Here is a 25,776-nt window from a genome sequence, read left to right as displayed (position 1 = left end):
TGAAGTGACATCACTTTCCTTGTGCTGCTGTCAGACACCTTTTGCAAGTATTTCAGCCTTTGAACCCTGAGCATATTGGTACGATTGTTTTACGAATAAAGGAAATGAACAACTTTGTGTCCCACAAATTGAAAAATAAATAAATAAATAATTTTAATAAAAAAAAAAGTTAAAAAAGATTTAAAAAAAAACTTGGAAAAAAAGCTATATTATTATTATTATTATTATTATTATTATTATTACATTTTTAAATTATGTTAAAGAATTATGATCATTTTTAAACACTCTTCCCAGGTCATTTTTGTTTGTTTTCAACTTTCTTTTCTTTCTTCCTTTTTGTCAATTTTTTGGCCTCATGTTATCTTTCATTTCTCATTGCTTTCTTCCCATGTTTTTTTTTTTTTTTTTTTTTGAAGAAATAAATTCAATTTGCTCAGGTTTCAAAGGCTTAATCTGGAACTGCAGGGCAATGGAGAAGGGTGTCCATGTTACACACAATTTGTTTATAGATCCTTTGAGAGTGTGTCTGATTTTATTTGTTATGTTTCATGCAATTTAAAACAGCTTGAATCCAAAGAGCATGGGAGGTGGCACAGGGGATTTCCATGTGAGCAAAATAAAGCAGCAGAGTGACAAAGGCGGTTACATACTTTTTGTGTTAGTCAGTTGCAGTGTAGGTGGATACTCTCCACTACTTATAACTGGATAGGCATTTTAGTTTAACTTGCATGCTTACAGGTTTACAAAGATTATATTTTTGCATGTTACAGGACAGTGTTGTGCAGGTGGAGGTGCAGGTGTCCCATGCAGGGCAGGCAGACACTGCACCGTCACAAGGAGGATCTCTCTGAGCGGGCTCCTCCCTCCTCCCGCACCTCGTCACCGGGGCTCGTACCTGCCCTGTCTGCTCCTCCTGCGCTACAAAAGCTCTACGCATGCGAAGTGACTCTTCCTCTTTAGTCTAGCGTTACGGAAGACACAGGTAAGTCCACTGCAGGGGCGAAGTTACATTTTATTTCAGTCACAAAGGAGCTAACGCTGTTGTGTTGCTGTGTAGCGAGGCCTTACCCAGTGTGCAGTACTGGGAGGCGTTTGCGGTCCCGGTTAGTTAATCATTAACTTCCCAAGCTGTGAGCGACTGAAAGAAGTTAGCACAATACTTTAGCTAACATTAGCAACAGCAGCGCCAGCCAGTGTGAATGGGTGTTGGTCGTGTTAGCCAGTTTAGCTAACCATGACAAGACAACACACGAGGTGGGAACCTGAAGCTAACTTAGCTTTAAGCTACCGTGTAAGATGCTCATCTGGCCCAGCTGCCACGTAACAAAGCTAACTAGTTAATGGTGTTTGCTAGCTTACTTATCCAACTGCCCGGCGATTGTGGCGCTAACTTTAGCTGTTTTAAAGATTACTTCGTGGACGCAGTTGACTAATAAGTTGGCTACGTGTTAACCTAACTCCTGTGACAGTGAGTGGAGGATGATTTGAGGCGGCAGCGACACGGCTCACAAGTTAATTTGACACATTAGCAATTAACGTTAGCTGTTAGCTTTGCGGGTAACTTAGGTGGCTCGCGACATACGGGTGCCTCTCCTTGGATATTTGTTTGTACCTGAGTGGGGAAAGTAAGGTTAAAATTAAAACAAACCTGAAAGTGGGTCAGCTTTTGTTTGGAGAGATGCATTTTAATGGCGAGCAGCGTGTAGCAAAGTACTTTTGGCTGCCATGTCCCTTTTATATATTATTGAATTTTGAGGTACTTATGCTACAATTTACTTTACAAGAGCTGCTGAGGAGTCTAAGCTAACCCTGGTTGTAGTCATAGTCCTGTGTTTACAAAACAGTGCTCACCAGGTCCCCCACGACAAAAACCAAATTATTCCTTTTTATATTTGTACAACTGGTTCATAATGCAACACTCATCTGTGTAAGTAATGCTGCTGTCAGTCTCATTTGGTGTTCTTGTTTCTTTTTCCCGGGGTGGTGTTAAACAGCCCATCATGGCAGATGATGAACCACATTTCGACCAAGCCGACTCTGGGGCCTCCACAACATACCCAGTGCAGTGCTCCGCATTGAGGAAGAATGGCCATGTCATGATAAAAAAACGTCCCTGCAAGATTGTCGAAATGTCTACCTCCAAGACTGGCAAGCATGGACACGCTAAGGTAAAACCTCCTTGTGCATCCTTTGGAATTCAGAGCTCAAGGCACTCTTGTAATTTTTGCCTGATGTTTCACAGTTTTACAAGTAACCCCCCCGCCTATGCTTACATGGCCCGAGGCCAGGTCTAATCAGTTACGGTGTCCGTCTTCCCCAGGTTCACCTTGTTGGAATTGACCTCTTTACTGGGAAGAAGTTGGAAGATATCTGCCCATCTACCCATAACATGGATGTCCCTAATGTTTTAAGGAAAGACTACCAGGTGAGATGACCGTGTTGGATCTGTTCATGTAACTTCATGCAGTGTGTACTGGATGTTGTCAGTTTGGAAGCCAAGAATTGTTTACCTGGGTATTGGGTGAGCATCACTACACCCATCTCTAATCATGTTTTAAATAGTGTGCATGACCTAATCCTAATGAAAAAGTTTGGAAGAAAATAAAAGCTTTTTTGATTGCTCATCGGGTGTGTTGCATGCATCAGAGCTGAGCTGTCTCTTTGGTAGTTGTAAAAGGATATACAGGTTTGGAACTGGTTGAGCAGGTTTTGGCTTGGCTAATGAGCAGTCACTTCTGCCCTGGTTGGAGGCCTCTCTCTCAGGATAGCAGTTTTCTAACGACACAAAAACAGTGCTGGGTGTCAAGGGAACAGGTTTTGCTTCATCATGGGGGTGGGGGGAGTTCTGGAGGTCTTCCCCCATCAAATTTTGAGCATCAAACACTTAATTTCCTGCTTTCTGGTGAACTTTCATGCACCTATTCATGGTGGCAATGTCTTTCTGTAAAGAGAAACAATAAAATGAAGGTGCCAAGTGACAATTCAGAATATAAAAATATAATGGATAATGTAGGTATGATTAGACTCCCCACTCCCTTTGTGTTTGGGGGAAGTAACCTCTTAAAATTCTCGTGGCACCTATTGACATCAGTGATAAAGTAATTAATTTCAATTCATTAACAGATTTTTGCTGATGCACATTAAAGACATGTACCACATATCTGTGTTCAAAGAGAAGTCGAGAATGAAGTCAATATATTTGAGGAAACATGAAATATTAAGTAAAGCACAGTATTTCATGAGAGAAAAAATCTACCTGCCGTATAGTCTGCTGTGCATTAATTTATTGCTCTGCTGACGTGGTAGCGGCAGATGACTGTACATGTTTGGTGCAGGGTGTTTGGTATATGACATCCTCGGTTAGATACACCCTGTGACCCAAACTGTCAAAATAGTTTGTCTACAACTTGCATGAGTTTTACCTTTTTTTTTTTTTTATGCTATGCGCTGCTCTTCATCAGAGGTGGAAAATCGAATTTGACTGGAAACCTTCTGATTAGGCATAAATATCCCTACAGTGTGGCTTATTGTCCACATAAATGTTACAACTTCAGCACATCCACTAAATTGCAGCCCACCACTGCTTCCCTCAGCTCTTCAGTGGGAGGCATCCTGGAGTAGTGAGACAGTCCCAATCAGAGCGAAGGTGTCTCTTAGTGGGAGGGATGCAGAGACAGTGACGCAGAGCTACCGGTCAGAGGAAACAATCCATACTGCAGCATACCTGAGCGCTGTCGGGGTGCACGGCCACAAATGTCTCAAATACAGAAAGTAAGAGGAAATTAAAAAGCGGGCAGAGTCAGAAGCACACGGCCACGGCACGCACTTCTTGTGGGTCATAAGTGCTGATTAAGAGGGATTATTTCTGCATGATTCATGTGTTATAGATATTAAGGGTACATGTGCAATGTTTGTAAAATTCATTCTTTGCCTTATAACATGTTTAGGTCATAGGTATCAGCGATGGCTTCTTGTCCCTAATGGATGACTCTGGAGCAACCAGAGAAGACCTCAAAGTGCCAGAGACCGATTTGGGCAAAGAGATAACATCTAAGTTTGATGCAGAAGAGACTTTTATGGTGAGTTTCTGAAACCTACAATTTACATAGTGATGGTGTCTGGAGCCACAGAAACAGTTTGTCATTTTATATGTTGCATTTCCATCTAGTCATACAGTGAATATCTTGAAATCTGTCACGCTCACTGATATTTACTGAAACTTTGACAGTGTTCCAGAATTGCTTCATGCAGCTTTTTACGTGTGATCATTAAGTTCTTCATTTGCAGTTCTATGCTTGTGGTAAAGTGTGGTTGCAGCAATATACCAGTTTTAAGGTACACTGCGTTATGAAAATTAATGATTATCATACCGTGTCCATTTGCATTTCTACAATATTGAGAAAAAATCTTAGCTTAGTCACTTTCAAAAGGAAACTTTCTACACATACTTTAATTAAAAAATGGTTTAAAGTTTTCAGTCAAAACTCGAAGATAAGAAAGCTGTCAATTAACCGCTCAGTCGATGTATTGGTATTACAGTCCCTGTGGGATTGTGGCAACCTTAAAATACCTGATTTTTGTGGCAGCTTTTCGGAAAAATTGCTATGAAAGTTGCGGTGTTAAGCATGTCTGTTGTGACGAAATTGCGGGAGACAGTTAACATTGCAAAAGCTGTTTTTTTTGTTTTTGGTTTTTTTGCATTGTTTTTGTCTTACCTCGATCACTAACACGTTATTTTAATATTTTGCATCACATGCAAAAGTTGTCTGCAGCGGTACCGCTGCGCTGACAAGCCGGAGACGTGTTGCGCCTCCTCACTTCAAGTCGCTGTCATTAACTTTTAACCTGCAAAAGTGGCAGTGCCGCAACATTGTAGGAATTTATGAAAGCCCTTGTGAACATTTCAATAGTTACACATTAAAACAATATTTATTTTGCAGTTACTCTATTGAACAACCCCAAAGCATGAGCAAACGGGCTGTGTCACTTTGGATCAAAGAGTTGCGCCCTGTCACTGTCAGCGCAGGGCTGACGGGGCACCCTCCGCAGAGGAGAGGAGATGGATTCTAGGTCTGTTTGTAAACGGGGCTTCTCTGACAGTCATGTATCTCTCCCCCCCCCCCCCCCCACAAAAACATCTCTCAATGCACAGTAGAGCGCCGTTTTTGTTTTTGTTTTTTTCAAAATCGCCTTGATATCCAGCAAATTGCCTGGCAACCCTCCAATCGCCAATATACGATTTGGGTCGCTGATCATCCCAGGCCTAATCCACACTCTGCTGCGGTCCGCTAGTTTCAGCCATTCTCCAAATATGTTGCGCAGTAGAAAAGTGTTTGTCAATTGATTTTCAAGAACATCAGGGAATTGTTTTGCACAGTCTCTAATAGAAATATTTGTTAAATGTGAGACATTAGAATTGCACATCTACATCGCCATACCATTGACAAGGAAGTTAATTCAGTGACGTATGTCCAATACGTTTACGTCGGGGGACTGCTATGATTGGTGGAACTCACGGGACGCTAGTCAAAGTTGCAGAAAAGTTGCAGTGACTGGACAAAGTTGCAGGGCAGCGCAGAATTCATGGAGACTGGTTGAATTTGCGTGAATTGTTGCGATCACAACATTGCAAATTCCTGGAGGGACTGGTATTACATGAAGTACAACATGTTGAAAATCTGTTATCATACCTTTTAACCCTCTCTAGACAATTATCTTACTTTCACTGGGGCTTGTGATGACCTTTTTAGACAATGCTTCTCAGAACGAAACCTGTTGGCAAGTTAATTTGGCAAGTTAGCTGTTGAAATTCCGGCAGAACAAGGGGGATAATTAAACAGTGATGTTTCATGTGATACAACTGGTACCAGATCTTATTTTTCTCCTCCCTTTTTTTCAGGTCACTGTGTTGAAAGCTTGCGATGAGGAAGCTGTAGTTGGCATCAAGGCCATGGCTTAACGTGTCCAGGACAACGCTGGAGACCTCCGAAGTCTTTCTCTCCAGTACGGCTTGAAGCTTCACCAAAGCTACTGGCCTTCACCCCCACATCTCCACCAGTTTCCCTGCTGGTCACCTGAAAACCGGAAACTCGACTGGATCCGCTTCTACAACTCAGTCAGGGCCGACATGCATTCTCTACAATCAACGAAGTTGTCCACCCGTAGCCGTTGCAGCGTAACTTTGCAGTGGCTACTGATATTGTTCCAGCAATATCTAGCACATTCCAGCAATTCCTAACATTCTGCGTAGAAAATGGCTGATTGGTTTTCTGTGCATTACTTCAATACATTCGCTTTTTTAATTCCTCCTATTGTCCTTTTTTTGTTTGTTTGTTTTGAATGAAGCGCAGAGCTTTGAGTTGGCTGTGAGCATGTACTTTAAGGCTTGTTTACAGTTGAGTTGCTGCATCTTGTTTTCAACTTAAATTTTCCCCTAAAATTTATCTAAACGCCACAAGCTACAACTCAAAACCTAAAAACATGTAACTTCATTGATGGCTGGAATATGCCTTTCTGCCTTTGACTATTAAATCATATGCATGCACACTCATAATCAACAGTTACTTATATACACATGCCGTAGCAGCAATGAATTTATGTAAGCATAGTGCTGAGCGGTATAACAATTGACAATTTCTGTCATGGTATTTTTTAAGACTGATTGTTTCATGGTGTATCACATGTTTTGTTATTTTGTATGACTGGTTCTTTACAAGTTTAATAGCAGCTTTTTCTGCCGTCAGGAGTACATAAAATATAAAGATAATATGTAATCATGTATAATAAAGGCTCTAACTAAAGGGTTTGCGTGGCCCCATAAAATCGTACAATATCTGAAGGAATTTGAAGAATCAGTTGCACAATGAAAACAATTTTTATTGTGTGAACAGCCGCATAGTAAAAACAGAACTTAAATCAAGGCGGTAGACGAGCCAAAAAAGTCTAAATTGTTGCATAACAGTAATCAAAGCCTTTAGCGTATACATGATGCTAAAATATGTTTATATGTTTTGTTCTCCTGACAGTAGAATACCGTAAATCACTATAAATATAAGTATTCAAAGAGAGATTTCTCAAACGCACTAGTTTCAAACAAGCTTAATGTTCTCATTATGAAGAATTTTCACCCTGGTAAAACATCCTTAGAAACCAGTGTTTTAATCATTGCTTCAAACCCATCTGTAGCAGGACGGTGTCCTCGCACAGTTGGATTGTTACTGCGTTCGTAATGTCGCTGCACCGCTTGCTTTTCCTGTCGCACACAGCGCCTAGAACAAACCGTGTTAAGCGACGTCTGACGTCTCGGTTTCACTGTTTCATCTCCAATTGTAATCGCATACTCTTTGTATTTCAACATGTTTCCTGCTGCGGTAATGGCTTGATATGCTCGTTAGCAGCGGCGGTAACATCGACTCCATAAACTGACATTACGTGGGATTTTTTTTAAAAAAAAAAAAAAGGTTAAACTGTTAGCTCCCCTCTTGGAGTCCATCTGCGGTCTCTTTTCTGTTCTGTTACATGTACTTTAGCTTGCGATGGAGCCTCTCCTAGCTGTTAACAGACTGTTAGCGTTATGCTACCTGGCTGAGCTGTACAGCTACCCAGCATGCCACTCAGCTGTGTATTTTGTAAATGTACAATAATTGGTGTTAAACTGTTTGTGTCACAATTTATTAGGTGCCATGGTGTTTTGCGCTGTTGCAGAGAGCTGGTCTAGGTTGTTAACTGTTAGTGAGGAGGTGATGCAGTTAATGGGGGGCTCCCTGTCGCGCTCTTTCCTGTCTGTTCAGAAGCTACAGCAATAGTTCCAGCCTTGTACTGCTGTGTAAAATGTTCATACCATACCGAAAATTAAAACCCGTATACCGCCCAGCACTATGTTACCAGCATAACTTTATTTACATTTTAACTGCAGATCTTGTGACAGCATTTCTCCTGCATCTAGCCAGTCAGTCTTTGGTTGCAGGGAACTCTGGCGTCTCGGCTGTCTTGAAGCCCAACAGTGGTGGTTGGGTGGGGCCATTTTCTCTTCTATGCTATGAAACTTTTTTCCTTTCACTTGAGGCCTTTTACGAGCTGATAAATGTATCGAAAAACTATTTTGAAAGAACAAAACACTGAAAACCTTAACTGTTAGCAACATCACAATGCTAAGGATCACGTTAGCTTCTTGGCACACAGTAGTGGAAACAAGAAACCATTTTAACGTCTCATAAGACATAGCCAAATCTGGATGGTCGTTCTGCTGTGGGTTATCAGAATAGGAGAGTGTTAGCATTGAGTTATATTATGGGTTGCGGGCGGGTGAAAGTAGTTGTAGAAAGTAAATGGGGGTATGGTAGGTTTGTTTGTAGTTTAATGGGATTTTTAAGCATTTTGTGTGGCGTTTGCACTCTAAAAACGGACTGTGGTTCACACGGACTTTTTCAAAACGATGCCGAATGGTTCTCTGTTTACATCCACACAAAAACCTGTTACTGGGAGACATCGGGTAATTGCAAGAAAAGCGGAACGCATCTACACGCACTGCACTAGAAGCTGCATTTACATGCAGGTAGTCAGTTTTTCTCCCCTACCTCCTACTATAAAATAAAAAAAAAAAAAAAAATAGGTGTATTTGCAATATATTTGAAGCGCTGCAGCCTGAGATCTTGTTTTTCTGATCTGAGCATTTGCACTGATGGTGCAGTGAGTGGGACGGACTCTGAAGTCTTTCAAGAGTGCATGCGCTGTTTAGCTGTGGATATTACTGATTTAGTTTGACTTTGGATTTTGACTACCTTCTGCGCTGTCGTCATAGCAATACTTTTCCTATTTCAAGTTTTGGTCATGAACCTGTGCTCTGTTAGAAACTCATAAGCGTCAAGAAATCAGATTTCTCAAGCAGAAATCTCTCACACTGAGTAAAGGAGGTGTTTGCACGACATTTTGTGATTGGATCAGTTAAATGTATGTAAACACTGATTTGTAATGTTGACATTGGAAGGTATTCTGTCCAGCTTTCAAGTTGTCCTTTGTACAGCAGCAGCCGGTCTGTTATTTTTGTTCCGACGTAGGTCCAGCTCAAGTATTTCTTATTTTTGTCAAGACACCAAAGTTATCCACTGAATGTTGTGTTATGTATTAAGTTCTGCATTAATTTTGTTTCTGAACATTCCGTTCTTTTTGTGGCAGTTTCCCCCTGGAAAAATACCACATTAGGAGCTCTGGCGTTACAACAGTGGCTTCCAGCTCTGGTCTGGCTCCTGGCCATCTAGATTTCCACTCATGGTACAAAGCGGCACAACAAAGAAGGTGCAAGAACCAAAGGTGGAAGCCACGTGGCTGTACTAATGATACATTTAATATTGAATAATCATTCCTATAAGCAGGAGGAAGAAGCATTTAAGGCAGCACTATAGTAGAAACCGACCTTGCGACATGCAGGCAGTTGAGTTAACTGACATTCTGTGGCAAATGGGGGCACATGCAAGACAACTTGAAGCCCCTGCTTGCCTTGACAAGCATATTAATCCTCTCACATCTTCCTGCTGCGCCTCAACCTCATGTTACCACTCGTGAGCTTACACACGCTCTGCCCCTTGAGTTTCTAGTATACTGCTTCCTTAAATACAGAGCTAGATTTCCAAACGTATCCTAACATTCAATCAGTAGTAACAGTTGTAAGAGGTTTCCAAATTATTCTGTCTCCACCTCAGCAGCCCTGAAAGAAGACGAACGTCTTCCCTAAGCCATATTTGAGCCCCGTCACACGTGTCTTTAACCAAGGTCAGACGTGGGAACACTGACTCCTTTCTCGCCCTCCGCCCCCTCTGATAATTACGCTGCCCTCGCCACTGATATGTAGCACTAATTACTACCACACGTCTTGTCAGTGATCCTCTCTACCTTCAGCTGTCTCTCACATGGAGACAGGAAACAGGACTGACCTCTTGATTCCGTTTGAGACAATGTTTACACTGTACACTGTCGGCTTCACACGCCGATGTAGGATCAGAGACCGCGACGGATACAGCTGCAAAACGACACACGAGGGCAGACTTTCTCAGGGCTCCACATAGAGTGTTAGGAGATGTGTTAACTTTAATGGTGTCAGCAGTGAGGATAATAAATGACATGAGAATTGTTTTTATTTTGAGTAATTTGTCTCACATGTCTGTAATACTCTGGTGTGGGAGAATGTTCCATTTCCTGGTGTTTTTGTTTCCCTCCCGATCTTCTCTGGTGCCTCTCATCAAAGACATAGTCTGTTTCTCCTTTTCTCTCCTTTAACTCTGTCGTTGTCTTGCAGGAAGCTGGTTTGTATATGTAGACCACAGGTACAGTGTGTTGTTAAAACAGGGAATAGGTGAATTGCTCTTTTCTTCCTTTTAAATGTTTGAGTTTCTTGGGGAACTCTTACCTTGAGCCTCTCCTGTAATAAAGATACACAGGCTCCTCTATTCTAACTAATGTATGGCTGCTGTCTTAAAAATCACAACTGTCTGTTTTTATTGTATAGGCAAAATAAAATTCATTCAGATGTTACTGGCTACAGTCGTCAACTGTTTTCACTTAGTTTGTCCGAAATGGCAAACGGCTTAAAGGAGTTCTGTTTTTTGTTTAACCCCTGGATGAAACTGACCATGAAGCACAGGGGCCAGTTACAGTAACATGCTTTAGTCATGAAGCTAATAAACTGAGACTATGTGCTAAAATAAAGCAGTGAGGGTTGGTTGTTTGACTATAACCTACATGCTGGAAGTGGGAATCATCAGAGGATCCATGATAAAATATTATCACAATACTTAAGATAAAATATTGCAATTTTAAGTATGCTGTGATATGCTGAGTACTGTGATAAAATATGTTAATATTATGTCAATGTAATAAGAAACTGTAAATTATGTCTCCAAAAGAAACTGTCAACGTCTGTTTTATCTCAACAGAAAGTTTTTAGTCTGTTCATCTCACATCAGCTATTTTTTTTCGTTGCAGAAAAATGTATGTAGTAGACTGAAAAAGCAATTAATTTTATTTTTTAATTATTATAAAAATAATAAAAAAAAATCAATACTTGGCACTGTGTGATCATACGATATCGGCACACAAAAATGTCTTGATACTATGCTGTATCAATTTTTATTTATGTTTTTTCACCCCCTACTACATGCAACATGTTTTCATGTTGTCACAATACTGGAACTTTGTCGCTGTCAGTCAAGCACCCATACCAACAGATAGGAGACACAAAGGAGTAGATGCTGTTAAACAAAACATGATAAAAGAAAATATGAAAAAAACTATTACCAACTTTCACACTCACAAATTCAGCAGAACTGGTTATTTCCCCTTATTACAGTGGAAAATACGAAACTTTGAAAATTCATAATGAATATTCTACTTGAGATATTGAGTCCCATTGGTGGAATATGATTTTAAATTCACAGAAGTGACTAAATAGCTTTCATTTAAACTACTCTGTTATTTATGTTATTTTGCAGCAAGGACAATGAATACAAAAACAAAAAAACTAACCCAAAAAAACACATAACCAAAAAATCATAAAACCCAACTAAACTTAAATGTTGGTTTAAAACCAACAAAAGACTAAAGACTAATAATGCTGTCTAGGAAGAAGTAAGACTTGCTCACTCCCACAGGCTCTGTTCATCTTTTCTTATGTTCTTTAAGTTTATTATTTTATGTATATTGTCAAGCATTTTTTGCTGAAACTTCTTTAGATGTCCCACCTGCCTATGGTTTTAAACTTAGAAAAAGCAATAAAGTAAAGGGAGGAAAGAAAATAGAAACCACAGGATAAGATAAAGCACAACCACGGCAATATATTTGTTTTAACTCTTGTGAACTGCACATAGACCTGACCAATATGTACCTTTACTTGAGACATGCTGCTGTAGTTTTAGTTTCAATATTCATTCATTAAGGACTCTAAAGGGCTGAATGCAAAAAAAGGAAATGTTGTGCTATGTATGAATGTACTGTATCTCTTTGGACAATTAATTAATTAATTAATAATTAATTTTATAACATTAATGTACACATTAACAGTTAAACAACAATGTCTGTACATTTCCCCCAGCCCTAGCAGACTAATTGACAAATAAATAATAATACAAAAACAAACATAATTCCCATACAATTTCAAATCATTTAAAATTATGATTTTCCAATAACACCATAAAAACTATGTTAGGTGGCTCCAGAAAGTTTTTCTGTGTCAAAAATATGGCTCTTTAGGTTGCTGACCTCTGGATGACCTACAACAGCAGGCAATTAAAGTAAATGTGACCCAGCTGCACTCTGATTGGCTAATTGCTAATGACTCTTCATGTGTTGGCGGAAGTTCGCACTTCTTAAAAGAAGATAGCAACTGGTGGAGATGAACAATATGGATTATCTTTTACGGCCCAAACGTTAAAGTCTGCTTTTTGAAGAAAAACTGGACATTAAACTCCTCTATATCCACCAGCCACGGAATATTATCATAAACCAAACAGCTGCTAAAAATAACATAATTTACCAAGTGGCTAACCGCTAGCATGTTAGAGGCTAACTGCTAGCATACCAGAGGCTAACTGCTCGCGCTGCTCGCTTGTCAGAGAAGACGCTTCTCTGCTTCCGGTTGGAGATGGTACCTGGTCAAGAGCAGTGTTCCAGGATGTCCAGCATCTTTCTGAGCGGCCTACCAAACATGAAAACAGCAGTTCAGTGCGGTGTATTTGGGTTTGCTGTGTCATCGCCTGCAAATGGAGGAAACGAACAGTTAAACAGCTAATTGAGAAGAACAGGTATGTGCCCAGTTGTGTTCACGTGTGGTGCACTGTGTGGGAAATTTGAAATAGCACATTGTGTTTTTAGCTTTGCATCTGTCTAAAATAGTTATCTGTCCAATATCCCCTTTAAACACCACTTAATCAGTCAGAATTAACCAAAATTAAACTTGATTTTGTTAATATCTTAGAGTGATTTTTTTTCTGTGTAGGCCTACCCCATGTTGTAAAATGCCATGCAGACCTGATACAGATACTGCATTGAAGCCATTGTAAACAGTGATTGAATATGAGTAGGCTAGAGAAACAACATTAAACATGAGACACTGGTGGGTGCTTTTGGAATTGTTTTAAGGTTTTTTGGATTGCTTACAACCCCCTGAGAGGCCTTGCTCCAAGTTATATAACAGATGTTTTATTGCCTTATGTTCCTCCTCTCACCCTCAGATCCTCAGATGCATCTTTTTCATGTTGTTTCAAGGTCTAGATTATTTCTCAAAGGTGACAGAGCCTTTGCAGTCAGAGGTCCTGGACTTTGAAATGACCTGCCCGAGGAGATCAGGGCTGCAATGTCTTATCACTTCTGAAAACCTGCGTGTTTAAAACTGCCTTTCGGTGATTTTAACTGCTTTATTATTGTTAACTCTGTTAGGTGTGTTCTGTTTTTATTGCTTTAATCTTGTTTTATTTGCTTTGTCTTTTATTGGGGTTTGTAAAGGGCTTTGTAACTGTGTTTTGAAAGGTGCTATACTCAAGTAGCACTTGCATATAATTTGAGACACTTACGTCTACTCTACTACACTCCAAAGGGAAATATTCTACTTTTTACTCCACTACAGTTATCTGATAACTTTAGTTAGGCTACAGGTTACTTTACAAGTTAGAATTTTTACTCACAAAACATGACTGGTAAAAAAAGATTTCCACACACTTACATCTGTGCAGTGTTTCACTTTATTGTTGAGCTTTCCGTCTATTTGACCCTCATCAATGGTCAGGTATATGAAAGTAACCAATTTCAGTCTTATCACTATACAACATACCTGTGCACTACCCAGGTGGTAGAAGCCCCACCTCCTGGGAGTTAACAAAAAAGTACTGAATGGCAAACTGTGAGGCATACAAATGGACGCTAGACTTGTCTTGTCATACAGTACCAGAATACAAGAAAAGGGGGTGGAACACAGTGAATACAGAAAAACATATAAGCTTGTAACAATCAGTCAAAAGCCATCATTAATCAGAGATCCCCAAATCTATAGAGCACACATCTCAAAAGTAAGACAAAGAGTTATGAGAGGGTGTCGGGTGAGAACTATCATAAACCATAGACCCCAAATTCTACAAAACATGGAAAAACATCTTGATAACAGCACAACACACATATCAAAGTCCTCATTAAGGCCTGTAGGCTGAAGTGCATCTAAGTGTCAATCCAGAACAGGTCCCTTTGGCATATCTTTCTTTCCATATCTCCCTCTCTTTGCAGTTCAATGTGCTCAATGCCCTGGAATCTCAGAGAGGAGATGGGGTGTGAAAATTCATTGGGCCACAGGGGGAGCCACAGCGATCAGTCACATTTTAGCCATTTTTAAGCATTTTTCTGTTGTTATAGCGCCACCCAGTTGCCAATTAGAGTTAAATTTCTCCAGTCACCTTGAGGCGTCCTGTTCTACATATCTACCAAGTTTAGTAAAAATCGATATGGCGGTTAGGCCTAGATAAGAAATTAGCTCTCTAGCGCCCCAATTTTGTTTGATGGGGTCAATAATGGAGGGGTCCCTTCAGATTATGTGTGTTCATATGTCTACAAAGTTGCGTGGTGATGGGTGAAACCCTTGAGATGTTATACACCTTTATGTGATGAGCCACACCAGTTTTAGTAAGTTTTCCAACTTTTGCCAAGAGGGAACTTTAGATATTGGTCCCTAGATTGTGTTCACCCAGTTTCATGCAGATCGGTCAAACTTCCTAGGAAGAGATCGATTTGAAGTGTTTGTCAAAAAATTCAAAATGGCGGAAAGTCTGTATAACCAGAAGTTATGGGTTGTTGAGGCAAATTTGTTCCTCATGAGGAGAGGCATATCTGTGCAAAGTTTCATGTCTCTACGACATACAGGGCATGAGATATGCCCATTCAAAGTTTGCAATTTCAGTCGGTTGCTATAGCGCCCCCTTTGGCCAATTGATGTAATATTGCTTCTTCATTCACATCCTCCCATGACCCTCTACCATGTGCCAAATTTCACATGGATTGACCAAGTCAGACAGACAGAGTTTTCGTCATTATATAGTAAGTTAAATCTTATCATGAAGGCATTTTAGTAAGTTAATGACGATCTCTGTGCTGCATGTGATAAAAACCCGTAACAGGAAAGCTTTTGCCTGATCTTGGATGTCTAAAAACATAAGTTATCCTTGTGTTGCAACACTGGGCACGATTTCCACATGGATAATTCCCATCTTTTAAAGAAAAGAGTCTGTTATGGGTCAGCCTTAATATTGGCCGTCACCAGTCCGTTGCGTAAATTAGGACCTCTTTTATAGACATAGAAGGGATCCTTAAAATGCTGGGCTAATCCTTTTATCAAAGGTTTGAAGGTTCAAAGTTTTAGAATGGTGTTCTTGAGGATATAGGCCCGAGGAGTCTAAGTGGTGATACAGGACACTTTTATGCAACAGAGCAGAGCAGGATTTAGAGAATGCAACTTGGTACGCCTTATCAACACACTGTAAAGAGTAGCCTCTGTCCAGAGAATATTTGTTCATGGCAGCAGCTTTATCAATGTATTCGTCATTAGAGTGACATATACGTCTGAGTCTGTAGAACTGACTTTTGGGTAAACCATACTTACGAGGTCTGGGATGAGCACTGCTGGCGAGAAGGAGTGTATTCCTATCAGTTCCAAGACCAAGCCGGGTGTAGCGGTGGTTGTTCATGAAAATGTACGAGTACAGCTAAAATATTAGCCGATTCATTTGCAATTATTTTGACAATAGCTGAAGTCATTTTTCCTGCAAAAAATGTAATTGTTCAGCTTTTTCTTTAAATGCAGGGCTTGTACTTGAAGCAGAGAATTTTTACACTGTGGTATTAGTACTATTAAAAGACAGGATCTGAATACTTCCTCCAATTCTGATGGTAATGCACTGAACACTATAAATATCTGTCAAATACTGAAAGAAACTGTTGGAGTAATCACAAGCTGCATTGATGTTAAATGCCCAGTAGGTGGCAGTGAAGCACCACTTTTGATAGCTGAGATTTTTCTGAAGTTTGCTCTTTCAAATCTTGGGTATCTAATTTTCACAAGCACAATAGCAGTGGTGCTAAAAGTGTTTTAGGAAGCCATGCACGTGCTGTGATGTTAAAGGACCTAATGCAAAGGGACGAGTGTGTGGACTGCAGCTGTGCATGATGGCATCCACTCATGGCAACAAGAGTTTAGAGATGTTTGAATTATTTGGCTGAAGCACCTGCTGATCATGCCTCGTTTGTGACTTTTAATAACCACGAGGCCCTCCATACAGCGCTCCGATCCAGGTCGCCCATTTAGAAAGGACTGCGTCAGTAATCACAGAGCCCCTCTTCAAATGGGGCCACAGCTGTCTCCTATCAGCCCCGCCTCTCACAAATTATGCAAAACATTGTATCGGAAAATAAACTGCGAAGGAAACTCTACATCCTCAGCGCTCTCTCACACAACCCGGTGAACAAGGCACGTTCAATTGTGGCCCCCACAGACTCCAGAGCCCATTAAGGCCCCCTTCATGGCCATTACAGAGAAACCTCCAGTGCCTCTCTCCTCCAAGAGTGTTTTACTGGGATCGTCTGAACTCTTCCGAGGCCCGGCGCGGTGATAGAAGCAGGGATTGTGGAGGGGATTGGCCGAGGTTTTATGGGCCATTCCACAGTGCTCCGAGCCTGTTTATCCAGACGGTAAAGCTGCTGGATTCCTGCCTGATGTTTGGAGTACATGGACCAGTTTGGAATGATTGGAGATTTGATAGAGTTTCAGGGTAGAGGGATTCTTTTATAAGTCAGGGAAAACACTCCGAACACACACACACGCAGGCTACATACATCAACACTGGGGTAGCTCCGAGTGTAAAGGAGGGTCATTATATAACTGCAGGATCTATGTCTCAGACCAGCATGAGATGAGAAGGAGCAGAGATCAAAGCATTACTGTGAACTGTGCGCTTTTATTGAAACTGTATGGGATTAACTGTGCCTGTGTGGGTGTGTGAAAGAGTTGAGAGGGAATATAGAGCTACCTTCAGTTTCCTCCAGCAGGCCCACACATAACTGCATTATCACTGGTGCTTTTATTTGGCAATACTATATAGGGCAGGTGTGATACAGTTATAGTTATGTCCGAAAGAAAAGAAAGAGGAAAAACAAGTGTCGCCACACTATTAACAGTGTCACACAAAAATTTAGACCAGCTCCAAGTAGTACTGGAAAACTAAAATAAATTACTTTCAAAGTTCAGATTATTATTCAAGACGTAAACTGAAAAGAAATCTCACTTCCCGTCACGGAGCAGTGGGGAAGAGCCCTCAATCTGTGCCCATCAGAGCCTCGTTCAATTTAAGGTGCTGCCTCGCCTTCACCTCTCAAAAGTCAGACTCTTGAAAATGTTCCCAGATGTTGATTCCACTCGTGACAGGTGCAGACTTGATCCTGCACTTTGGCACTCTCATTGGCTGTGTACTAATTTGTCCACTCATTGGAGTTCGATCTTCAAAACACTATCAGATATTTTAAAAATGAAGATTTGTCCAGATACTTGGACAGCCATCTTTGGCATGGCAGGAGAGGAAGATAAGAATCTTTCAGGCTCAAAGTAACACAATTTGTCACTTTATTAGGACGGAGATTAATACAACTCTACTGGAAGGACCCTCAACCGCCGAGCTGGACTCAGTGGTTGAGGAAAGTGATGCAGCATCTCAAACTTGAGAAACCAGGATTCATATTAAATGGCTCTTCTGATTAATTTCTGAGAATTTGGACTCCATTTTTTGGAATATATAAAAGCCAGACTCTAACTGTACGTTCCAACCAACAGCGACCAGAGCTTCCAAAACGGCGGAAGTCATTCATTTTCAATGAGAGCCCGGCGACTTGGGTGACCTGGTTGTCAGCCACACATCTTGGGCGACCAAAGCGACCGGAGCAGGTCCGGAGGGGAGTTAAAACTCATCTAACTTCATGGTAATGAGCTCTGACATGGTTCAGCTGAAACCAATCGGAATGCGGACGTGCTTTGATGAAGCGGGTCCCAGAGAACAAGCCATGTAACTTTGGTTCCTACAGCACACTTGTTCCGACAATGGATATCGAGAAGTTTATTACTTACGTTCCTAAGAATATCAGAAGAAGAACTCATCTCTGATGTCATGTTTACAGGAAATAATTTGCTCAATGTTAACCACACCTAAATATTGAGCAAATTATTTCCTGTCATGTTTACAGGAAATAATTTGCTCAATATTTAGGTGTGGTTAACAGTTTATCAGTTGTTCTGTGCTGTTATATGCATTGAGTGTATTATGAAATTTCCCAAAAATATGTCACTTGTGCTGCGTTCACACTATGAGTCATCAGCTACATTATCACTGACACACCGCTGAATGTTGCTCAAGAGCTTTGTTATGTTGTCACAGGCTTGTGTGTGTGTGTCTGCTACATGCCACAAAGCACCTTGACTAAAAGTTTGTATTGGACAAAAAAAAATTCTGTGCTTTTGTTCAGTGTCTGAGCGCCATTTTTACATCACATTTCACCGCCCTAAAGCATTCCGTGTGCACCGCAGTAGACAGAAAGCAAGCATAGCATCAGCTAACTTAGATGAATAATAACACATCACAGCTAGAAAACAAAAGCATATGATTGGTTGACGCTTCGCCACGCCGGTTAGCATTGTTGCCTCACAGCAACTGTGTGGAGTTTGCATGTTCTCCCAGCGTCAGCATGGGTTTTCTCCAGGTACTCCAGCTTCCTCCCACAGTCCAAAGACATGCAGGTTAATTGATGACTCTAAATTGTCCGTAGGTGTGAATGTGAGTGTGAATGGTTGTCTGTCTTTTTGTGTCAGTCCTGTGAGTGTATAGTCTGGTGACCTGTCCAGGGTGAACCCCGCCTCTCGACTCCAGCGCATCCGCGACCCCCAACAGGATAAGCAGTTAGCTTAGCTTAGCTACGGCTAATTTAGATAAGTAACACATCACCACAGCTAGAAACAAAAACATATGATTGGTTGACGCTTTGCTGTATCTTTGAAGTGCTGAAAAAAGTTCAGGCCAGCTTACCTTGGGTTAGTATCGCATCACGCATGTCAGCAGTGACAAACGTCGGGCATTGGTTTGTAGCTTCATGTCACCAGCTTCCATTAAGAGATGAATTGTAGCCTGTTGATGTTTTGCTCTTATTGTGAACACAGCATTAGTCAGGGGGCGTCAGTTTACTCAATGACAGAAAAGGCGTCTGTTAAGAAGAAGGTTGGTAACCCCTGCTTTAAATAGCCTACTGTTGTGAGTCAACAATGAAGTAAGGTAAAAGAGAAAGTCATTTGAAACCTTTATTACTATTTTATTTAGTGTTGGCACTGTCTTTAATGAGCTCACAAACTTCCTATTAAATGTTGAGGTGGCTGTAACATGCCTCAAATTCAGGTCTGTTTTTATGCCTGCATGAGTCTGTCTATATGACAGATGATTGTGTTTGTAGGCGACAGTGTGGTTATATAATTTAGGGTGTGTGTCGTATCTATACATGCAGCTGATGTGTGTGCATGTGTGCGTTTGTGTTAAGGGTGCTCTAAATGTTTTTGAAGATCAGTGAATTATTGAATCCAGATTTTGAAGTAAAAAACTGGAGAAGGAGCACTTCATCTCAGCCTCTGACAGGATTTGGAGGACAGAAGGAGGTGTTTTTGGCCTCCTTTCATGTGCTTAGTCCTGCTGAGAGAGGAGCCGTAGGGAAGGTTTCTTCCCAAATGTGTGTGGTGTTTGTGTGTGGAGCGGGGGGTACGAGGATGAATATTGAAAACAAATCCAGCAACCATTTGATGGATTGCAATGTAAAGACGTATCCATGTCTCCTTCATTTTACATACCTTCCATCTGTTAGCGTTTGTGTGGCTTTAGGAGGGGGGGCAATGCTGGTCTGCCAGTCCAGCTGTTTGGTCTAGACTGAAATATCTTAACAACATGATGGATGGCCATGAATTTTTGTACAGAAGCTCATTGTCCCCATATAATGAATGCTTAATGTCTTTGATGGTCTCTGACTTTTCCTGTAGTGCCACCATGAGGTCGTCATTTTCATTGATAGATCTCCTCAGCTATTGGATGGATTTTCATGTAATTTGGTTTGGACATTCATCCTCCCATCAGGATGCCTAGTTATAAATTTGGTGATCCTTTGACTTTACATCTGGCACCATTTTAAGGTCACAATTTGTCCAGTATACTTCAGATTTATGACCAAATACCTGCACAGCTATTGACATCCCAACTCTACTTTGTGTTTATGTGCTAATTAGCAAATGTTGGAATGCAACCAGATTAAACTAAGATGCTGTTATACCTGCTAACTAATAGGGGTGGGAATCGCCAGAGGACTTACGACACGATATTATTACAATACTTAGGTCATGATATTATTGTGATATTGCAATATGTTGATTATTGCGATGTAATATATTTCCCCTAAAGGAAAACTTTGTCTTACCTCATAAGATAAAGTTTTCAGTCTGTTCATCTGACTTTGATCATTTTTATTGCAGCAAAATATGATGCAAAGCAGACAGACTGACCAACACCATCATAAAACCTGTCAGACACTTGACAAACTGAACTGCTGGCAGATTTACAGCCGTCTGCGAGGCCGCATTAAGTGCACTTCACATGCGGGTATCCCGCCAACTGAATGGCAACACAGAAGCGTTTTCTGTTACAACCACAGTCCTTCAGTTTTGGATTGCATTTTGCAGGAGGTCTGCAGTGTTTGCTCCAGTGTAACTTTCATGGTAAATGGTAAATGGACCTGTATTTGTATAGCACCTTTCTAGCCATCTAGTGACCACTCAAAGCGCTTTTTACGCCACAAGTCATGTTCACCAATTCACACACCCATTCATACGAGGTGCCACCTGCTACACTCACACACTGATGGAACAGCCATCAGGAGCAATCTGGGGTTCAGTATCTTGGTCAAGGATACTTCGACATGCAGCCTGCATCCTGGAGGAGCCCGGGATCGAACCGCTGATCTTTCGATTGGTGGATGACTCGCTCTACCTCTGAGCCACAGCCGCCCCTGTACTGCTTTAGTTTGGCAAACAAGAAACAGCAGTCACCAGTCCTCTGAGATAATGTGCCTTTATAGTCACATATGAATCCACTGACCTTGAAGTCCAGGCATCACAAGTTAATGCCACCCTTCCTTGTACTTAAAGATTCCTCAACTTTATGCTTCACTTCTCTGTAGAGGTTGGGTACAGCTGGGTCAGTCAAAAAAAATGTGGCAAAAGCATTTGTTTTCCACAATGCTGTATAGACGCAGATCTTTGCACATGAAGTAGGTGACGGAGTGCGTTATTTTCTGTGCTCTCTCAGAGTCGGATGGTGGTTTCGTCAAGCTAAGAGTGTCCAGTGTTGGTTGATTTTTCAGTGGAGCGGGTTTAGCGTTAGCATGGTCGTTAGCGGTTTAGCCATTAAGTTTGTAGTATTCTTGGAGAATTTTTACATGACACTGCTTACAAATCGCATGCGTCATATCCAAGTCCTTCTTTCGTTCCGTGTTAAAAAAAAAAAAAAATCCCAAATAAGTCCAGAAGTTTGATTTACATGTCGATGGTACATCTCTGGTTTCTTTCTCCGGTGCCTCCATCTTTGTTTTGATGAACTTCGATTTGATGAAATTCTGCTGACTAACGGCCGGGCTCCACCGGGCACGTCAGCGGCGTGACATGTCTGCAGCGCGAGTCCCATAGCAGCTTGCCCCCCTGTTAATCAATTACAGCGGCTCCACCGGCAATGAGAGCGGCGTGACAACCCCCGTCTGTCGTGCGACAACTCTCTATTTTACGCGGCCCTTCTATTTTTGTCATGCTACGCTCCCCTACGCGACCCTTCAGCAGATAAAAACTACATGAAATAGTGTGCTAAACGAGCACAATGTGTTTTTCAGTGAATAAACCATTATGCATTTACTCATGTTAATCCGTGACATTGTGTAAATGTCCGTGGCGGACATTTGAAAGCGAGTAGATGACAAACAGTACAGTAAACTTGTAGATAACTCAAATATACGTAATAACTTAGGTGGGAAATGCGTTAACATTTCATGCAGCCTCTCGGCTCGGCAAACGGTAAACAACCCCACTGGCTTCTCTACGTGTCGCTTCCGTACGCAGTCAGTGGAGCCCAAATGAATATGCCACAACGCTACGCTTACGTGACACTTACGTTTGCAGCCGGTGGAGCCCGGCCATTAGACCTCTGCTGACCTCACCAAGAAAAAACATCAGCACCATCTAGTGGACCGAAAAAGCAATTGATTTATTATTTTAGTACCAAAAGTTGTAGTAAGATGTGTATTTGTAAAAATTAGTGACATATATAGTAAAAGATTGATACTTGGCATCTATGTATCGATACAATATCACTTTGCAAAATATCGCGATATGCTTAGACTTAGGGATGCACCGATCTGATATCTGGATCGATATCTGATGCAGTCCTTTCTCTTTAAATCTATTGCTATGCGAGCTACATCATAGGTCATGGAGCGAAGGAGAGAATCTGCTGTGTGGAGTTATTTCACACTATTTCAACTGCTGTTGCACAATTGTTTATTTTTGTTAAAAATAAATAGTTCATTATTGCATTAATCTGTTTCATCTTGTTTCATTTTATTTAAGGAAAGAACTGTGTAGTCGTCAGTGCCTGATGCCACTAGTCTTTCTGTTCTACATGTAAAGGTATATAGCTTTTTAGGTCAACCATGGTATTGGATCGGTATCGGGTATTGGCTGATACTCAAAGCCTCAGCATCAGGATCGGTATCAAATTGGTATCTGAAAAAGCTGGATTGGTGCATCTCTAATACAGGTAAAACATGTTGTACAGCAGTTGAGTGTTTGCAATCATTAAAAAAAAAAAAAATCCAAGTACAGGAAAAAATGATCCCAAAATCTTTAAACCAAATTTGTGATCTGTTTAAAACCAAGGCCTGTAAAAATAATGGATGTAGACTTTTAGCACTTTGACATTGGCTTCTTATTTCAGCCCTGAAGGTTGCTGCTTGTTTTAAACACATTCATTAAGATTTAACACCAGAAAATGATGCCCGTACTCGTAACTGGTGACCAGAGACATCACCTCAACTTTCATTTTGAGACTCCATGCTTTACTCATAAGTGCAGGCTGCAGTCGAGGTCTATTCTGTGTCAGAGTGGGAAGCTTGTGCACGTCTGTCTTTGTGTGAGTCTTTGTGTGTGCACATTTGTACGAGAATGTGATTAAGAGCAGCAGGGCAGGGGAGTGTTCTGTCTTCAGAAATAGTTATGCTAACAGATGTGTTCATTTGAGAACGGGGCTCACAGCATGTATGTTCTATTTTAGCTGACAACCTTGTGTACACTCTGCTGGGAAGGCATTCTCGTCCTCCTTGGAAGAATTAGTGAATGAGTTCCCAGTAAAATAACAAAGACAAGTGGGTTTTTTTTTTGTGTGTCTTGTGGCTTTTTTTTTAGATTTTGACAGAACAAAAGATATCTTCTTTGTGCTTCTCCTTTTCAGTGGAACGACTTGACTGACTGTACATCCAGTGTGTGCATGTGGACTACCAGCACATGTTGCTCTCATACCAGCAAAACAAAGACGTGACAGATATTGTTAAACTATAAGCTAAGCTAAGTATTGGTAAAGGACACCTGGCAACTGATATTGGGTCATTGTAGCAGCAAAAGTAGGTTATTCATGTGCTACTGGATGAGATATGCGCTTCTGGCCAACATAGACAATACAAGAGAAAAAACAGGACATTGCAATACAACCATATGTTAAATGAGAGTTTAATGCAGCATACAATGTACAATCCATTATTTTAGGATGGCTGTTGAGCTGCTGTTTCCCTGGCCAGAGTCTGTGGATGAATGGAGTTTGAACACTCAGGCTGTTGCCTCTGATAGATCTCCGGTCAAATGCAGCGTGTTGTTTCTGGCCACCTGCTCCCCTCTGGCACAGCTTTGAACTTCCCTGTGTGTGCGCGACCTATAGCGTATGTGTGTATATTTGTAAGGTCAGTTAGTAGACTAGTAGTTGGAATGTTGAAAGGTTGTGTCCAACATCTGGCGGTTGACTCCAGCAGTAGGTGGGGAGGGAGAACGTGAAGAAGAGCTGATGGGAGGTGGGCTGGGGTGGGTCGTTATTCGAACCAGATGAGGACAGCTTCGCTTAGGTGAGGAATAAAAACACTGCTTTTTGTGCTTTATTGAATTCATTGTACAGGAATGTTCCTATTTACACCTTTTACTTTGTCACCAAGAAGTCATTAGTCAGTGTCTCAGGACCAAAAGTGATTCAGAGATTAGAAATTATAGCCACTCCTCACTTAGTTTTGTAATCTTTTTTTATGTCCAGGAGTCTTCTGCTGAGTATAATAAAAGATAAGGTAGTGAAGCGCAATTTTGCTAAAGATATTTCAGCTGTGATTTCCTGACTCTTTCCAAAACACAGAAAGCTGTGGCATAATGACCACAACAATACCCAAAACGAGTACACAGAGTGTGCATTCCAATCTGATATAAAAGCAAGAGGGTCAGAATTCGAGGCGTTAAATTATAAGACAGTAGTATGTCCCGATTGTGTTCATACTGCATGCAACAGTTCGTACCTCATAAGGGCAACTGCAGTACCTACTAAAAGTAAACAGGAAAAGTATGCGATTGGAACCCACCCAGAGATGCAAAAGGCTTTTGAGTGACACAAAACAATTAAAACGGGGCTGTTGGGGCGCCCAATAGCTCAGCGAGTAGAACAGGCACCCCATGTACAAAGGCAGTGTCCATGCCACAACAGCAGCAGGCTCAATTCCAGCCTGCGGCCATTTGCTGCATCTCATCCCCTTCCACACCCTACACTCAGCCTGTCCTGTCATTAAAGGCAAAACAACACATCCAACCTTGAAGCAGATGGGCTACAGCAGCAGAAGACCACACCAGGTGCCACTCCTGTCAGCTAACAACAGGAAACTGAGGCTACAGTTCACACAGGCTCACCAAAACTGGACAATACAAGATTGGAAAAACGTTGCCTGGTCTGATGAGTCTGGATTTCTGCTGCCACATTCAGATGGTAGGGTCAGAATTTGGCGTCAGGGATCCATCCTGCCTTGTATCAACGGTTCAGGCTGGTGGTGGTGGTGTAATGGTGTGTGGGATATTTTCTTGGCACATTTTGGGCCCCTTAGTACCAACTGAGCATGGTTTAAACACCACAGCCTACCTGAGTATTGTTGCAGACCGTGTCCATCCCTTTATGACCACAGTGTACCCATCTTCTGATGGCTACTTCCAGCAGGATAACGCACCATGTCACAAAGCTCAAATCATCTCAAACTGGTTTCTTGAGCATGACAATGAGTTCACTGTACTCCAATGGCCTCCACAGTCACCAGATCTCAATCCAATAGAGCACCTTTGGGATGTGGTGGAACGGGAGATTCTCATCATGGATGTGCAGCCGATAAATCTGCAGCAACTGTGTGATGCTATCATGTCAATATGGACAAAAATCTCTGAGGAATGTTTCCAGCACCTTGCTGAATCTATGACACCAACAATTAAGGCAGTTCTGAAGGCAAAAGGGGTCCAACCTGGTACTAGCAAGGTGTACCTAATGAAGTGGCAGGTGAGCGTGAATAAAAACTGTTGTTACTTGTCCTGCCCACTTGAAATCAAATTGGGCTGTGAACCAAAATGAGTTG

General features: G+C 41.3%; 2 protein-coding genes across 3 annotated transcripts in view; both read left to right on the top strand.

The window, feature by feature from the left end:
* Positions 1-827: 827 nt before the first annotated feature.
* On the top strand, positions 828-6,306 carry eif5a2 (eukaryotic translation initiation factor 5A2). 2 transcript variants are annotated; one of them, XM_049597213.1, is made up of 5 exons: positions 828-982; positions 1,995-2,168; positions 2,321-2,425; positions 3,948-4,079; positions 5,900-6,306. In XM_049597213.1, the coding sequence occupies exons 2-5, from the start codon at positions 2,001-2,003 to the stop codon at positions 5,957-5,959; spliced, it is 465 nt and encodes a 154-aa protein (XP_049453170.1). In that variant the 5' UTR covers positions 828-982; positions 1,995-2,000; the 3' UTR covers positions 5,960-6,306. The 2 variants fall into 2 exon arrangements, with proteins under 2 accessions (XP_049453170.1, XP_049453171.1); XM_049597214.1 differs by lacking the exon at positions 828-982 and adding an exon at positions 1,122-1,254.
* Positions 6,307-12,122: 5,816 nt separating this feature from the next.
* Positions 12,123-25,776, top strand: part of slc7a14a (solute carrier family 7 member 14a) — a 102,407-nt gene continuing 88,753 nt past the window's right edge. The window contains exon 1 of the mRNA XM_049597194.1: positions 12,123-12,791. The gene's annotated coding sequence lies outside the window, so the exon portion shown is untranslated. The remainder of the gene's footprint in view (positions 12,792-25,776) is intronic.

Source organism: Epinephelus fuscoguttatus, linkage group LG14, assembly GCF_011397635.1.
Source record: "Epinephelus fuscoguttatus linkage group LG14, E.fuscoguttatus.final_Chr_v1".
Lineage (NCBI taxonomy): Eukaryota > Metazoa > Chordata > Actinopteri > Perciformes > Serranidae > Epinephelus > Epinephelus fuscoguttatus.
This window is presented reverse-complemented; position numbering and strand designations above follow the sequence as displayed.